We start from the raw sequence: 16502 nt of genomic DNA on the forward strand, positions 1-16502 counted from the left end.
AGCCATGATTCTCGCCATCGTCCCGCCAAACAAGACATCCCCCGCGCCCACCCGCCGAGCCACTGTGCGATGCGAACCGACGACATCCATCCCAAGACGAGCAAATAAGCAATCGAACAAACCCTCATTCTATCCTCATCCTCACACAACACCCAAATTTCCCATGCCTGAAAGACTCGTTGGTCCGGCCTTCTCCCTTCCAGCTGATTGAGCCAATAACCTCCCGTGCTTTCCCCTCTGCCCTGGTGTCTCCGACCCCTCAATGGATTCGCTACACCGATTCGCGAATTCCTCAAAATGAAACGCACTCAAAATTGGAGAGACACCGCAAGCCCTACTACAGGCTTGTGAATATGCAGGCCCCTCTCGTTTGGCAAAGGTAGAAAAAAAAAACCCCCCCCCGCCAAAAAATAAACGCAAAAAAACAAACCCCTCTCGGTTGTGGCCCTCGTTCGTCCGCCCCTTTTGCATCCCAAACACCCCTCGCCCATCGACGCTACCACTGTAGCATTGCATCTCCTCTTGTCCGATAGGTTTTCAAGTACGTACGGTGTAGACCGGTAAGGCGGGAGGGACGTCCGAAGCCAAGGGGGGGCGGGCGGAGAAGCGACATGGCCGTGAGCATAGGTATGGATGCATGGAAGCATATTTGGAATGGACCATGTATGATGAGGACCAGGATAGTCGAGGAGAAACTGTAACCTAGAGCATAGCCAAGGTACCGAGCCAGGCGTGCGTGACGTTGCGGCAAGGCGTGCAGACCGCAGACCGTGGGCCGCAGACTGTGGGCGCAGAGTAGGTAGGGCGAACAGATCGGACGAGGGCACATCCGTTGGCCGGTGTTCTCGCAGGCCCAGCAAAGGCAGCGCGCGCGCTCGCGCTGAAGTAGCCATCGTGATGCGTTGTCCAGGAGGCCATCGCACGCAGCATCGGTACCATCGGCGCACCCAAGCGGAAAACAAGGCAGGCAGGTAGGTCTGCAGCGATCTAGAACGACAACGTGGGACTGAAGGACCACCCTGCTCGACAAGGGCAGCCGTTGCTTATCTGTCGTCCTGCCAGCCTGCCGGGTCTGCTTCACGGGCAAGGAACACCGCGGTTTGATCCAGAGCCAGAAACCGACAACATCCTGCGTTTGGCCTTCTTCTTTGCTTACCGCTCATGATCGGCCTATCATTCATGCCCTCATTCTCCCAACCGACAGTGGAAGAAATGGAAGCCTGACGGGGCGACTGGTGTGGAAGCGGAGGATGGAGGATGCGATTGCCTCTCTCCCCCGCCGTTCAAAACAGGCGCGAATTGTCGATTCGGGCATGTTCCCACTTGGTTGCATGAGAGAAGCGATGAGCATCGGGGGGGGGGGGGGGGTCCGTATCCCGCTTTCCTTCATCGCTTGACCGTCACTCGGAGGGGGCTGTCTTCCTATACACGTCTTGCCCGGCTCCTCCAAGAATGGCAGTCAGCTGCTTTCGACAGACGGCCAGCTTCTTAGGCCGTACCTCCGTGAGCTGACCGTGGTTGGAGGTAGGCCATGCGTGTGTGTTGTCGCGTACAACATGCGCCACCACCGATATCAGCACTATGGGCAGGACCCTTACACGCTAAACCGACTCGCGATGGCCATGGACTCACCCACAACAGCCAACATTCGTCTGTCTGTTTGTCTGGGCACATGGAAAGATGGCGTTCCGCCAGAGAAATATCGTGTGCGCATACACTACGTCACCGAGCCCTAACGGGACCTTGCTCGTCGGGGGGGGGGGGGGGGGGGGTGAAGGCATGTGTTGCGCATGCGACATCTTCAAAACCCAAACGGCCGGCAGCCCGGCGCGTGTTCGTGATTCAGGAAACGCAAGGGAACAAAAAAAAAAAAAAAAAGAAAGTCAAAAATAGGGCATGCAAGCAGCAAGCCCCTCCTCATGCCACGCTCGCGTCTGCAACGAAATGCAATGCCATGCAAGTGCCCCGCCAGTCCGCAAGAATGGAACGCAGCAGGAGGAGAAGGGAGAGCGACGGCGGTAGTAAGGGCGGTTGGTTGCCATGGGATGCAAAGAGTCGGTGAGGGGGACACTTGCGCTGCGCCTGTCACATTTGCGGTCTGGGCCCCCATGAAGGAGGGAGGAAGGGATGGGATGCATGGAGGGGCTGGAGGGCTAGAGAAGGAGAGCATAACAAGGCGGTAGCCATAGTCTTTGCCTATTTTTGGTCCGGAATAGTTGTTTGATCGAAAGGTATTGGTCGAGTCGAGGCGTGTGCGGTTGTGGATGGTGGGCGAAGACGGAGAGGGTGAGCCGAGAGAGACAATGAGAGCGCAGGATGAGGGAAAGGGCTCTCAGCAGCATCGGCCATGTAATTAATGTACATGGATGGGCGCAGCGGCGGGCTTGCAGGGCTGCACCTATGCAGCTGGCCACTTGGTGAGCGAATAGACGTCAATGAGGCCATCGCCAGTGGATGTTTCGTGCAGCGCTCGATGTCGGCCGGGTGGGTGTGTGATCGCGCCTAGCTGCCACGCCACGGCTGTCAGAGGAAGGGGTAGGAACACCCGTTCGGTGGTGGTGTTTGGGTCGGGGGGGGGGAGGGGGGGGTGGCATCGTGAGAGGAGTTAGACGGACAGACAGAAAGACAAATATCTTGACACCTTACATACCTAGTAGACCACAAGAAGAGTACCGAGTAGGTATGCGTATGGATACCTGGGCAGAGACAATGCAGATTCGGGAGACCCCTGGGGAGGGGGGAGGCCCGCAGGATTAGGGATGCGGATGCGGCCCTCGCGGTGCAGTAGTGTTCCCATCCAACGGCCCTGTCCGCCCGCCCGATGTGACTGGCCGGACGTGACGATGCGCCGGAGGAAAGGGGGAGAGGAGACCTTGAAAGAGCGCCGTGCTACGTGTCCAACAACGGCCCAACCCAATCATGACCAAGCCGGTCCCTCATCAATGGGTGTAGGAGGGACTGCGACGAAGCCTGATAGGGCGGCCATCGTAGACGCAGACAAACAGTAGACAGCCTCGGGCGTTGGACATCAGTGCAGCACGACTCGTTAGAGTTGGGACCGAAGACATATGAAAACCCCATCGCCCACACACCGCATACACCACGCCATACGTTCACCGCACACGGTACACGCCTCTACTATGTGTGGCGCGCTCCCGAGTACCCTGCCTATTTTCCTTGTTTTCCCTCAGTCCATGTTGCTCTCTGTGTGAGTCACTCTGCGCCGACAGTTGCATGCCTGGAGGAAGGCTGGATACGCTGGCGTGTGTGGCTGGCATGGTGGGAGAGTGGTCTTGAATGAGAAGAGCCGGGGAGTGAGATGAGGTGTGTGCTATTCTCGGTGAGAGAGAAAATTTTTCATGTCGATGCCGCGCCAAAATAAAATACACCAAGAAAAAAAAGCAAATTGCAATGCACACACATGGAAGATTGGGCGCAACCTGTCGCATGGGCACGCAAGGCGCATCAGGAGTCTCGGAGTCCGGCCGCACAAGTTTCGACATCAACATTTACATTGACTGACTAGGGTCAGCAATAACAACATGCAGGGAAGCAATCAGGCCTTTTACACACACGAAGTGTACACTAATCCGGAGGACCATAATCCATGATCGTGACGGAACAGGCAGGCAAGCAGGCCACTTGGCCGGGCCATTGGGCCACTGACCGAATTCAGCAGCCCGCAGTCAAGGCGAAAATTGGCCAAAGCGGTATGCGATATTCTAGACCACCAGAAAAAGGGCAGCGATTTTGAACGAATTTTTTTTTTGGTGGGATGAAGCCTGCGACCCTGACCCCTGACAAGCGAGAGACACAACGTGCTGAAGCCCTGTCATCACAAGCCAGCGCCACAGCGTGAGCACAACACTTAGCGTACATAGAGCCAGCCGGCTGGGTGGGAGTGGGCTCCAGACGAGAAGGAGAGAGAGAGAGACAAGGCGATGATTGACGAGGGGAGAAACGTTCGAGGGGCAGCAGGGAGTCGGAGCAGGGTGCTGGGATGATTGCAAGGTCCAACGGCTCCACACGGAACGCTAGGAACAGCAGCCTGTGTGACGCTATCTCGTTTGTGCAGGGAGCAGGGAGAAAGGGGCGTGTGTGAAAAGGGGATATCAGAAGCTTGTGCTCCGGACATGTTCTCTTCTCCTGGCCATGGATCCCAACGGTCCATACGGAGGGTACGGATACTACCTTATGTTATGGTACAGTTAGTTGTATGTCGCAGTGGCTCGCAAAGCAGGTGGTCCATCGACGACGGATGAATGACTTCTCGACCGATGAGTTCGACGAACTGGTGGACACACTGTGACACTGTATAGAGCGAGGCTGGTGAGGGAGGTGTGTGGAAGTCGGCCTCGATCAATAAAGACGACGGTGCCTCGATACCTGGTGGTGGTTGACGAGGAACAAACCAGATGCCCAAAATCGATACCTACTGGCTGTCCTCAAGGTGAGTCAGTCTCAGCCAGACGAGGAATGCAAGGTGAAATCGACTGGGGGGTTTTTTTTTTTTTCTTTTTTTCTTCGTATTGCACGCCCTCGCATTCTCGTAGCGAGGGAGACATCCGAGAGGAATTCAGCGGCTGAGAAGCACGGACGCGAAGAGAAGGGAAATTCAGAACGTCGACCGAGACATGAGGCTGCCATCGCAAGACACCAGAGGCAAGACGCGACTCAGGTCTTCCGAGAGCTTACAGGCCAGGCCGGGCCACAACAACGGTAGCGCTACGCTATGAGGAGGAGGAGGAGGAGGAGGAGGAGGAGGAGGAGGAGGTCTTACTAAACGAGACTTCTGAGTCGTCGAGCATATGCTGCGTAGTGCTGTGAGGTGCGTGCGTGCGAATGGTGTACAAGCATCGGGTAAAAGAGTATATTGGGCATCCCAAGGGTTCGAATGGCTGTTGTAGCTTGGTGTATCTGTAATCCCTGGGCACCTGTCGCCTCCATTTCTCGCATCGTACACTAGCACCCGCCTAGTCTTGACTTGCCACGCCTGGCCGGCCCGGCGGAGAACCCTTTCAGCGGCTGCATTAGCTGGGCCTAGATGTTGAACAGGCCGCTGGGAGGGGCGTTACAGGTACCTGAAGGCTGACAAGCACAAGCGCCAGGCCAATCCCTTGAGGCGCTCCTTTCCTCCACAGCAGACTATCATGTCTCTTTTCTTTTCTCTTCTTCCTTTTCCCTTCACCTCGATCTTTCCAAGCCACCCTGTTTTCTTTTGCCAGGTACAAGGAATTCGCGTCCTGGTCGACTTTGACATGTAATCATGAGCGACGTTGTTCTCCAAGGGTCCTCCCGGGATGACCCCCTTAATGATTTGGCTAGGCCGGTGCACGAACACGAGGGCGAGGAGTGTGGTGTGCCCAAGTTTTCGAGCTCGTAAACGGGGAATTTGCCATTGGCACCCAACATGCTTGGGCTGCAAAAAGAGACCAGGGTGGTGGTGCACTGCCCTCTGCCGTCCACTGCGTTGCCTGCGAAAAGGGCAACTTGGAGAAAAAACAAACCAGGGGGCAAGGTGAAAGCCCAATGACCGCATGGGACCAGGCCCGAGAGCGATGATAATATGGCGAAACGGGTCTGTTGACCGGTGTGCAGGGAGCCGACCAAGGTGAGTGAGACAGGGCCATCGTCGGCCTTTCCGCCAACCAGTCCCCCCTTTTCCATTTCTTAACCCCTGACGAGGGGACGTGCACAAAGATATTTCACCGAGCACACCGCACACCGTATAGCTGGGGAAAGTTACCGAGGTGGTCGAGGTGAGGCCACCAGGAAGGCTGGCATTGCCACGTCGCAGATAAATAATTAGCCACTCTGAGTAGGAGCATGGTTTCCTGAAAGAGGGCAAGCTTCCACGTACGCGCCACATCAAAATCTCTATTGTAAGGAGCGACGCCCAGGAGGGGGACATGATATGACTCCGTTGGTGGCACTGGAGAGGAGGCAAGAGGGGCCGCAGCCGACCGGGTAAGGCATTCGAGCTCATCCGGGACTCCAAAGCGGGTGGGTAATTCAACGGGCGGATCCCAGGCGTAGTGTGGCGGCGGGGTGCGCGAGGTGTGGAGGTGAGTTCGTAGTGCGGCGGTAGCGTGTATAGAGTATCCCGTAGTGTACGGATACCGGTAGTAGTAGGAGAGGAAAAGAGGGCCGCTAGAGCTGGTTGAGGTCATCGAAACGCTCTGGAATGACTCCCATTCGATGGGCCTGGGCGGGCGAGAAACCCCACTCCAGCCTTGCTTGTTTGCGCGGTCGCCATCGTCGTCGCGGTTTGGGTTGTTAGCACTTTCATCCGAGTCAGCGCAGTTGGAATTTGGAACACGGGGACGTGTGGGTGACCGTGCTCCGTACGTCGTGCCGAATGGTCGGAGCTGAGAATCCGGAGGGCTGAATGGAGCATTGTTGCGTCGGATGTTTGCCCTCTCACAAATCAGCAATGCACTAGTACTTGCTTGTACATAGAATGTACATACCTAGTGTAGTACTATTGTGGCGGCGGCAGGCTAAAGGGGATGGACAGGAGGAGGCAAACCAAGCTGCATGCGTACTGTAGCCGTTGATGCCAATTAAGGTGATTGATTGTCGTTGATATTGTCGTTGCCATCGGGTTCATCCCAGCGAGAGGCGTACACCCTAATGCAGGGGGCCTGCGCCAATTGACCGATCGACCCGAGGCAACCACAGCCCGAGCTTTTGCCTCCCCCTCTCAGTCTCGGGGTGATGCAGGCAGGCAATGAATGACGGGTCGGGGGGGTTTTCTTTGTGTGATGGTTCCTGGTTGTGTATGTGTTTCTGGCCGAGGGGCGGAATGAACAAGTTTGATTTTTATTTTATTTAATATTCTAAACTGGTGACCTGAGGTCTACATTATTGCCTGCCTATCTACCTACCTAGGCAGGTGTTGAGTTCCATGGGAATGGAATGGAACGGAATGGAATAAGACTTGAACTGGCAAGTAGGCATGGGTTAAAAGCTGCAGTCTTCCTTCCTCTTTCCTCAGGTTGGATGGCCTTGTTGACCCATTGGCTGCCTCTTCTGGAAAAGGAAGGTAAGGTGAGCGAGGTGAGGAAGGTGAAGCGGTAAGGTGAGGCCCGCGAGGCAAGCGTGGCAAAGTGGGTCTTGGGTGGGTACCTCTCTATCTACGGTATCCGTACCTTAGATACACCGAAGAGAAATGAATTCACGGCAAAAACCTGCAGGTGTGCAGAGCCGATCCTTCCCACCCCTGTTTCTTGGTTGGTAATGTAATTAAGACGCCCGGACGCTTGGACGGGAAGGGGTGACATGACTGAGCGAGCTAGGTAGCTGGCCCCGTCCGTTGGCATTCCCTGTAAATGGGCCTTTCTGGAAAGAGAGGGGCCGCCTTTTCTGGCAGTTCTGAATTCTGCATGGTCCGCTCTGCTGTTACCCCCGCGCTGGGGTGCATGTGATGGGCGAACCGTTCCACTCCAGGCATGAACTTCGTTATCCTCTTTTCCAATCCCATACCAAGTATCCGTATCTGTCTGTATAGTACAGTCAGTATCCGTACAGGCGAGCAGCTTCACCTCCTCGCCCGGCGCTTGCTGGTCGGTCACTTGATGAAGACGGAACACGGCCTGATTGATGGCTGCAAGTCATGTCTCCCATCACCTGCTGCATCACACTTGAGCCTCCTTTTGACTGGTGCATTTCATGAGGGTGTGAATATGCGCAGTGTACCTAGTGCACTTTCATCATCATCATCATCATCCTCATCACCCTCACCCTCATTCTCTCTTCCCCGTCCAATACGCGCTGCTCTGCGCCCTACCCCCCCTTACCCCAGCCCCAACCCCAAAATTCGGATGGCGCAGGGAAGGAAGTAGACGAGGGAACAAATCACGCTAGAGTATCGTGTCGAATCCGACAAAAAAAAAATTGCACTTTGATGCTCGTCATCCCCCCCATTGTTGAACGTGATCGATCGTGCATGCAAGGTCTCCAAGTGCTTGTGCTTGTGCAGCCGTCGAGTCAACTTCCCCCACCAGGCCCTTTCTGGTTTCTCATGTGTACTTGCACCTGACTGTCTGTCTATGTCTGACATCCATCCATCTTGCTGCCTTATGTTCCCTATTGCCTGTTTTCTGCAGTGTGTACGGATATCGGTCTCCCATGTTTGGGTGCTGCATGCATGACGACTTTGGCTTCGATAAGAGAGCCTCTGTCCGGCTGACCGACCTGACCTCCTTCCCCGACAACCTGCCTCAGGCGCACACCTTGCCTTCTTCTCCGGCCGTCGTCGCCAACTGCCATTTGCCAAAGCGTCATCACCAAACAGCCTCGTCATCCTGTTTACTGCCTACGGATACTCACACACGTACACGCGACCTGATCCAGGCCAACATCGTTGTCGTCGCCGCCGCCGCCGCCGCCGCCTGCTACCCCTGGCGCTTCATTCGCTCGGGTCGTACCAGCTAGTCAAGCATCCATCAAGCAGAGAGATGGCTTGTTGTTGCATCGTAGCGCCAACTCATCCATTCATCGCCTCCAACCTCCTCCTTTGCACTTAATCGGCCATGCTAGGCCTGCGCAGTTGATCGCTCTCGCATCGGCCGCGTCAGCATTAGCGAGACTGCATGACCAAGCCGATGAGCCCGGAACCCCCCAGCTCTTCTTCCCGCCTCGCAGCCCTTGGCGCGCACCCGCTCCTGTTGGATTCCGCTCCTCGAACCGTCAACAACACCACAGACCGGAGTGGCTCATTTTGAGTGTCGGCAGATATCGTCTACCATAGGACCAAAGCGTCGACTTCGCCTCAACGCCAGCCAGGGGTGTTTGGGCCGCGATAGCAAGGGGGGGACAGGAAAAGAAGAAAATAAGAGAAAAAAAAAATTCTGAAAAGAAAACTGCAAGGGCTCCAGACCGACATCTGCCAGGCCCCTTGCCGGCCAGCACCTCCCTCACCTTGCGAGTCCGTGTGAACCGTCGCCTCACCGAGCCCGCGCCGAAGGCAGCACCTGGCCGCGCGCGACCACACGCAAAAACATTATGGCACCAACGATGCCCCACCCCCCCCCCCCCCCCAGCAAGCCAAGACTCGCGGGTCATTCCTCCTTTGTGACCTCACACCGAGGCGCATGCATTCTGGATTCTTCTCCGATTCCCACCTACTGTCGTCGGCCAAATTCCTGCTGCGATTCTGCTCATCCCCCAGGAATCTGATCGATATTGCAGCGAAAGACAACGGTGCCCTCTCCATACCAGCACCAACGGTTGGGACGGCGCTCCCGGCTCGCAATCGGCAGTTAGGCTGGCTCGTGTTTCGGCAGCCTTCACCTTGGACACGGTGTGATTCACTCTTCTCTCGATAATCCCAACAACTGCAACCCTGTGCTGGACGGCGGTCAAGGACCAGAGGCGGACAGAGGCCAGCCACGTCACGCCAGGGGACCGATAAAAAATTTTCACCTGGGCGGTTTCAGTGGCACACACTTGGGCCCGGTGAGAGGTGCCGCTACGCCTCGGCACCAACTGGGTAACTTTTTAGTCTAATTTTTATTTGCTGTGGAAGCCATCTCCAAATTACCCAGATTCCGCACGCTTGTCCGCTCGTGCGAAGGGCCAATTTCGGTTACCCGTCGCCGGCAAATTTACCCACACGGACGGCAGCGCTTACTTGGTACGCTACTACGGATACTACCTGTACAAGACGTATCCGTACAAGCACGACAACAAGGGTCATGGAGCTCTATCTATCTTTCTCCCGGCGACTAGGAACAAACAGCCGAGGGGGGTCTCACAGACGTTGGCGTTGACTCATTGAAACGACAAGGCCTCCCGGTCGCGGGTCCCTCTAACCAAGGTGCCCATCGCTTCCCCCGGGGCTGGCATCGCTATCACAAGCGGTGACGGGATTTTGATACCGATGTGGTCAATTCTCAGTGTCGAGGTGTGAACCGCGCCGCCTCGGGCAGGCAGTCCACTCATTCCCATTCCACCTTGCGCCGAATACCAAACCGGAAAGTTGAGAGAGTAAGACAGAGATCAGACACGTCCCGCGGCCAAGCAGGAGAGTAACAAAAAAGGGGTGTGCGTATGTATGTGTGCGTAACACAGGCGGTGACTCGAACAATCGAAGAAGCAATCAAAAGGGGACCAGCCCTCTTCTGCGCGCACGTAGGAGCCTAGCCCAGCGTTGGGAATCCCAGCCCTTTTACAGGGCGCACAGGGAGACTACGGTGCAAACAGCGAAACATCCAGGGCGACGACGAGGTGCATTCTTCGCCGCCTCCCCTTATTCCAGACAGACGTTGCCTCATGGTACTACCACGTATTGTGTGTGTATTTCCAGGGGGTTATGTCGAGTCAGTAGCAAACCAAAGCGCATGTGGGTTGAGCGACGACGTGATCACGCTGGCTTGCACGATAGTGATTGACACGGGCGGCGGACGGCTGAAGGGCTCCTTCGCGCAAGACAGGAAGCGCGGGCGGCAGGAGTCATTCTTATCATCCGGGCGAACAGGCCGACCGACCGACCAGTGGAGTGGAGTTTAAAGTTGCGAAGTGGACTGACTGATTGTGCACCGGTGCGTTGCGACAGCGGGCTGAAGTGAAGCGCGCGCTCGCTGGCCTGGATAGTCTGAGCATCTGAGTCGCTGCTTGCTTTCCAGCTGGCTTGCGAGGCTTGCAATAGTCGCACGAACAGCAGTCCAAGGCCGGAAGACGGCCCGTCGATTGGTCTGCGACGGCGAGGTGAACAACAGCCTCTCACGGCCGAGAGAAGCGGAAGCGCAAGCGCACCCGATGTTTGTGTGCTAGAAAGGCATCTCGACACAGACATAGTGTGTGTGGCTGGTGTTGTGTAGGTCGAGGAGTGTCTCTCATTCGATTGGGCGCCTTGGAACACCCATCTACTTGGGTAGGGTAGGTGGGTAGACTACACACCTACCAGAGTGTAGAGTTAATCAGCAATTCTATACGAGTCCACGGAAGGACCGGGGGGTGAGTAATACTCGTCTCTCTTTCTCTCTCTCTTTCTCTCTCTCTTTTCGTCAACCCTGACAAGGGAGGTGGGAGGGCAGTAGCGGTGGGTACGTAACCTCGACTACTTACCTACCATGCTTGGGTAAGTAGTCAACGTACCTTTCTATCACCACACCCCCACCCCAGAAACATCCAGTCTGTGTCCCTCCCTAAATTGGGCACAGGATCCGTGTGCGTCAGCCCCTTCTCTCATATCCCTGTCCTTGTCATTCCCTCTTGCATAAGCAGGGATCATGGTTCCTCCTCCTGGACCCACCCAGTTGCAAAAGCACCATTTTTCTCTCTTGTACCCCCCTCCCCGGTAGTGGGACGACGCACGCCCTCTCTGTCCTCATCGCCCACGAAAACCGGGCACATGTGCAGTAAATTAAATAGGCCCTCTCCCTCACGACCACTCTTGCCAGTTCTCCTCTCTTCTCATGTTTTTGGCTTCTGCCAATCAATAACAAATCTTTGACAAGACGGCTTCGGCTTTTCATCTTTCAAACCCAACAAATCCCAACAGTACGTCATTGACGACACCTTGGTTGCTGGCAAGCTTTTTTATCCTTCTCAGAAGCCCCCAGCATCTTCCACCGCACACCTCCGAGGTCGAGAAGCTTCTTTTCGTGCTCGGTAATCTAGTCTTCCATTCCTGGTCAGCGAGGGTAATCTGCAGCAGTTATATCAAACCTGGTCATGTTCAGCTACAGAAAACACATTCCTTCTCCTCCATCTTCCCACCGCATACCAAGGTGACTTGCTTCACCTTCCTTCGTGCCTCGACATCGGCGCGATAAACCTGGCCTGGTATCAGACATCACCAACAACACAACCACCGACGACATCTTGGGGGAACTCTCGAAACCTAGCAGACGAAGCTGCTAGAGAAGGACGAGCAGAAGCAAAAGAAAAGAAAGGAGAAGACATCATCGGACTCCCCCCGACAACATACAGAGAGGGAGAGAGAGAGAGAGAGAGAACCATCACGCAACATGGCAAACTACTCATCCCCCTACGGGTCAACTCCCGGCGAGGAGTTCTACTACACCCAGGAACGATACCAGTCGGCAACCCCAACTCCCTCCCCTCGGGGCCCCTCATCCTACTACTACCCCGGCGCCACACCCCAACGGCCAGCCACCCGCGCCCACTTCCGCAATCCCAGCGAGTTCAGTCCCCGTCCGCCGACGGCGTCGCCTCGGTACACGAGCGATGGCTACTATGCCACGGCAAATGTGAGTAGTGGTCATCATTCGCGCAAGCATTCATGGGCCATGCCGTCGCAACCAAAGCGCGAGCGCCGATCTTCTTATGTTTATGTACGGGCCTCGACGCCCCACGGAGAATCCGACGAGGACGAGGTCATCGAGGTGGATGGCCGTACCTACGTGCTTCAGGCACAGTCGCGCCAAAAGGCAAAGAGGCATTCCGTTCAAGACACTTATCATTATCAAGACGCCTGGAGAGGATATGCAACTGATTACCACCACCCCACACAGAGCGGATTCGCCTACATTGATCGCGAGACCCATGCCTATGACCCGCGCGCCCCTCGCCCCGCGGCCAGCGCCCATGCCCGTCGTTCCTCGGCTTCGGTGCCCCAGCGGCCATCCACCACCCGTCCCGCCAGCTCTCACGCCAAGAAGCCCCCTCCGCCTCGTCAGGCCAACGAGCTGGATGCCAAGAAGCACAAGATCCCTGCCGGTTACTCCCTCAAGAACTGGGATCCCACCGAGGAGCCCATCCTCTTGCTTGGCAGTGTCTTCGACTCCAACTCCCTGGGCAAGTGGATCTACGATTGGACCGTCTACCACCACGGACCTGCCACTCCCATCTCAGACATGGCAGGCGAGCTCTGGCTGTTGCTAATCCAGTTGGCCGGCAAGATCAAGCGTGCTGAGGAGACGGTTGATCGCGTCCGCTGCAAGGAGAACAGGGAACTGATCGATGACTTTATCGAATCGGGCGAGCGCCTCACAGACAAGCTCCGCAAGCTGCTGAAGACGTGCGAGTCGCCCATGCTCAAGGCTGCCAGCAAAAAGGGTAACTCTCAGCTCGGCAAGAACGCCGGTGTTGAGTTCGTCGAGACTCTGTTTGGCCGTGAGCGTGAGCTGGACAAGACCGAGCGCTTCATGCAGGGTGTTCGTCTCTTCAACCTGAGATTCGATGCCAACTGTGAGGACATTCTCCGGAACCCGACCAAATAGAGGACATGCCTGTCTCCCCATGGATACTTCCTGCCTGGTCTCTTTTATCTGCCTCAATCATGCCAAGGACGGATTTCTTTCACTCCATGGAACTGCCCGCGCACTGCCACTAGGACAGGGAGTACTCATTATACCATTAACAAAGAAGAAAAAAAATCATAACAACGACATCAAGAAAACCCACATCGAACCGACGGAGGGAGTTGCCGATTGTACGATTAGGAATTTGTTTTCCGGATCTCATTTTCCTAGGGAGTATTTCCTCATCCATTTCTACCTTGGGCTCCGGATCTGGATTTTCTCTCTCTATTTTATCATCACCATAAACATAATCTGGCGCAAGCCATTATGCATCGGGGATACACACCAAGGATTTTTCTTTGCGATACCCAAGATACCACACGGGCCCGAACCTACACGGGAACGAGAACGACTACGAACGAACGAACGCACGGCATCATCGCCCTTGTGTGTTGCGGGGATGGACATCAAAAGCATGCTTTGGTTGCGACATGATCATTACGCGAGACTGGACCACGGTCTAGTCATGGGAAAGAAACAGCACGCGCGCGGAACTGGGATTTTGTTTTGGCCGGGAGGACCGGCCGTTCACTTTTGGACCTGGCCTTTACCGTCATCGGTTTATGCGCAGCAGGGAAACATCATTTATATGTAATACCGTCGTCGACTTGCACGGACGCAGCGATGACTTGTTTGATTGATTGGTTTAGACAGGCAAGGGATTTGGGAAGTTTTCGTTTTCATCTTGTTCGGATTGCAGCTTGCAACACATCTCTCGGCCGCACTGGAGGCGCATCTATTACAACATGTTCACACGACTCGATATTATTGCGGAGTCGAACACTTTTCTTTTCTAGCAGGAAGACTACGGAGTGCTGGATATACCCCTTCCTTTCCTTATCATTGGCTCCGGGGCCGGAGGGAGCCGGAGAGTAGTTTAGAAATCAGACATTAAACAGTATCATTCATAAACAACAAAGTGCGGCTTGCATCTGGTTCTTCTTTCGCTACGAACTGAGTGGCCTGACCCACGAACGTCGGCCGTGCGCGACGGACGGTTCCCAGGCTCTGCGACGACGGCGGCGGCAGCAACAGCAACAGCAATAGCAACGGGTCGTTGGTTCGCGAAAATGACAAGGCCCCCCCCCCTTTCTTCAGGGTATGAGGTCATCATCCTTGGGCGACGACCAGCCTCCCTGTTCCGCGATATGTCCCTCTCCACAGACCCCACGGACCGCGACGTTTATGCGACTAGGGGGGGGGGGGGGTTCGCGAGGCACGACGTCACACCAGGGAAACTTCTCGGTTCTCTGGCGGTTTTTCTTTTCTTTTTTAGTATTGTTAATTGCACGGAATCGCGAAAAGGACGGGTTTCTATCTTTGCGATGGAGAGGAGAAGGGAGAGGCGGTGCGGCCGGCGCGGAGGGGGGGTTAGGCGGGACCCGGACACGGCGGGGACCCTCTGGGGAGGCTCATATCACTTGCATATTGCCCGTCATTTCTGACGAGGCCGGCTGGCACTCGGGAATGGCGTAATCACAGCCCTTTTGGCCACGGGCTAGGGTAAGGCACTCTAGTAAAAAACATTTCAACCACAAGGGGGGTATTGAGTTGTCTCGAACTCTGGCATTCGTCAGGAAGGGGGGGATCTTCATACACATACACCCCTCCTTGCGAGACAGCAAAATGAGTGCGAGACTCGATACAAAGAAGGTCGAGTGAGGCTCTGGGCTGGTCGCGCTGGAATGCTTTCTCCATCTACCAGAAAAACTCGGTTACACACACACACACACACACACACACATGGGGTTAGGCGTCGAGACAGACAAGTCTGGTGGGGTTCACGTTTGGTTTTTGGAAGACCTGACTGGCATGCCTGGGACGAACGGGCATGTCCTGGCCCAGATTGACGTTCCACAGGGGTTCAAACCTCCCCGTCGCCGACCTCTGCCTCGGCGATATCATCGGATGCCGTCTTCCGATGTGTGGGTGAGGGGGGGGGGGAGGAGGTAATCCGACTTGGGGAGGGGAGGAATTCCTCTCTAAAAGGCGGCTCGCTCAGAGAGGGAGATGGTAACTAGCGTGGGCAGGAAGAAATAGAATAAAAAGGCGTTGTACTATGATGAACGGGAAGGTGTCTTGCCGTGCGCGGATCGCGGTTTGATCGCGGGTCGGCGGCACACACATAGGCATAGGCATAGGCATAGAGAGAGAGAGAGAGAGAGAGAGAGAGAGAGAGAGAGAGAGAGAGAGAGAGAGAGAGAGAGAGGCAGGCAGGCGTGTGTGTGCCCTGCGTTTGTGTCTCGCTTCCATCTCACAGTGCGTGTGTGGGTATGTGAGAGGGACGAATTCCTGACCCGTGTTTCTTTCTTTTTCCTATTCTTCTTTTCTTCTTCGTTTCCTTTTTCATTTCTATCCTTGTTCCCTCCCCTATCAAGTTTCTGATTTTGTGCGTTTCCAAATCAGCCAGCCAGCCACAGCGGAATCACAGACGACCTAGGCTCTGCCCACGGGACGGGACAGGTGGCCGGGTGATAGGCCATGTGTGTGCGTCTCGTATGGCAGGGAGCGCGCGTCCAATCTCGGGGGCCGTTTGCTGCGCCGCACGGCTGCCAGCTGTAGGATACGTTATTGCTCCCTTGGAAGAGGCGTGGTTCAGACGGAAAAGGGATGGAAAAGAGAAGAAGAAGGAAGAAGAAGAAGAAAAAAAAAAGCAAACGAGCGGGTAGGTTGGCACGGCCGTTTCGTTTGACTGATTTTTTGTTTGCTTTGTGCATGTTACACGTCAAGTGTGCGTGCGTTTGCTGCCTTGCGGCGGCGGTCCGAGCAGCACACCACGCGCGGGATGGTGGTGCTCTGTGTTCTCGCGCGCGTCCTTTGCCGTCCTGCACGGAGGCGGGAACCGCGTCAGTCAGTCAGTCAGTCAGTCAGTCAGTTAGTCACTCAGTCCGTCGCTCAGATTTACCGCAAGGGAGGAGGCGCGGCGAGAGGTTGGCAAGTCATCGTCACGGGTGACGGGCGCCCCTGCGCGACGGACGTCATGTGCCGCTGGCCCAGGTTGAGACTCGTCCCCGTCAGCTGGGCCTTGTCTTTCTTGGGGGAAGGCGGAGCTCCTGAGTCTCGCGGGCTCTACCTGTCTGTCTGTCTTTACACACGAGTCACTGAAGGTGACTCATGACGCCCTCCGGGAGGCTGAGACAGAGAGGCGGGTTTGGGGGGGAGACCCGGTCGAGCGGTGCTCCGAGACGAAACGCCGGCGCTGAAGGGGCCGTGTGCCCGTGCCGATCGGAT

The 16502-nt window shown here is 55.7% G+C and overlaps 6 protein-coding genes across 6 annotated transcripts; 2 read left to right on the forward strand and 4 right to left on the reverse strand.

The window, feature by feature from the left end:
* Window positions 1-208: 208 nt before the first annotated feature.
* LY79DRAFT_296867 (uncharacterized protein) lies at window positions 209-1368 on the reverse strand. Its single transcript, XM_060552255.1, has one exon. The coding sequence runs from the start codon at window positions 891-893 to the stop codon at window positions 309-311; it is 585 nt and encodes a 194-aa protein (XP_060411765.1). The 5' UTR covers window positions 894-1368; the 3' UTR covers window positions 209-308.
* A 1108-nt stretch (window positions 1369-2476) lies between these two features.
* LY79DRAFT_560808 (uncharacterized protein) lies at window positions 2477-3059 on the forward strand. The gene is made up of 2 exons (XM_060558360.1): window positions 2477-2506; window positions 2651-3059. The coding sequence occupies exon 2, from the start codon at window positions 2760-2762 to the stop codon at window positions 3006-3008; it is 249 nt and encodes an 82-aa protein (XP_060411766.1). The 5' UTR covers window positions 2477-2506; window positions 2651-2759; the 3' UTR covers window positions 3009-3059.
* Window positions 3060-4043: 984 nt separating this feature from the next.
* Window positions 4044-6076, reverse strand: LY79DRAFT_296878 (uncharacterized protein). Its single transcript, XM_060552256.1, has 3 exons — window positions 5082-6076; window positions 4781-5015; window positions 4044-4439 (listed from the first exon to the last, which is right to left on the reverse strand). The coding sequence occupies exons 1-3, from the start codon at window positions 5984-5986 to the stop codon at window positions 4209-4211; spliced, it is 1371 nt and encodes a 456-aa protein (XP_060411767.1). The 5' UTR covers window positions 5987-6076; the 3' UTR covers window positions 4044-4208.
* Window positions 6077-7445: 1369 nt separating this feature from the next.
* On the reverse strand, window positions 7446-9042 carry LY79DRAFT_560815 (uncharacterized protein). Its single transcript, XM_060558361.1, has one exon. The coding sequence runs from the start codon at window positions 8303-8305 to the stop codon at window positions 7796-7798; it is 510 nt and encodes a 169-aa protein (XP_060411768.1). The 5' UTR covers window positions 8306-9042; the 3' UTR covers window positions 7446-7795.
* Window positions 9043-11975: 2933 nt separating this feature from the next.
* LY79DRAFT_520269 (vegetative cell wall protein gp1) lies at window positions 11976-13190 on the forward strand (the record flags this gene model as incomplete). Its single annotated transcript, XM_060555219.1, has 1 exon — window positions 11976-13190. The coding sequence occupies one exon, from the start codon at window positions 11976-11978 to the stop codon at window positions 13188-13190; it is 1215 nt and encodes a 404-aa protein (XP_060411769.1).
* A 2023-nt stretch (window positions 13191-15213) lies between these two features.
* On the reverse strand, window positions 15214-15702 carry LY79DRAFT_297007 (uncharacterized protein). The gene has a single exon (XM_060552258.1). The coding sequence runs from the start codon at window positions 15522-15524 to the stop codon at window positions 15270-15272; it is 255 nt and encodes an 84-aa protein (XP_060411770.1). The 5' UTR covers window positions 15525-15702; the 3' UTR covers window positions 15214-15269.
* Window positions 15703-16502: the final 800 nt, after the last annotated feature.

The sequence above is a fragment of the Colletotrichum navitas genome (genome assembly GCF_030913465.1).
Source record: "Colletotrichum navitas strain CBS 125086 chromosome Unknown LY79scaffold_52, whole genome shotgun sequence".
Lineage (NCBI taxonomy): Eukaryota > Fungi > Ascomycota > Sordariomycetes > Glomerellales > Glomerellaceae > Colletotrichum > Colletotrichum navitas.

Bases quoted from the DNA above. Each gene is read 5' to 3' on its own strand.
- LY79DRAFT_296867 (XM_060552255.1), bottom strand. From the start codon at position 893: ATGGCTACTTCAGCGCGAGCGCGCGCGCTGCCTTTGCTGGGCCTGCGA.
- LY79DRAFT_560808 (XM_060558360.1), top strand. From the start codon at position 2,760: ATGCGGATGCGGCCCTCGCGGTGCAGTAGTGTTCCCATCCAACGGCCC.
- LY79DRAFT_296878 (XM_060552256.1), bottom strand. From the start codon at position 5,986: ATGAGCTCGAATGCCTTACCCGGTCGGCTGCGGCCCCTCTTGCCTCCT. The intron at 5,016-5,081 runs GTACCTGTAACG...AGCCGCTGAAAG, and splicing joins TTGTGCTTGTCAGCCTTCAG to GGTTCTCCGCCGGGCCGGCC. The intron at 4,440-4,780 runs GTAAGACCTCCT...CCTTGAGGACAG, and splicing joins CGACTCAGAAGTCTCGTTTA to CCAGTAGGTATCGATTTTGG.
- LY79DRAFT_560815 (XM_060558361.1), bottom strand. From the start codon at position 8,305: ATGACGAGGCTGTTTGGTGATGACGCTTTGGCAAATGGCAGTTGGCGA.
- LY79DRAFT_297007 (XM_060552258.1), bottom strand. From the start codon at position 15,524: ATGGAAGCGAGACACAAACGCAGGGCACACACACGCCTGCCTGCCTCT.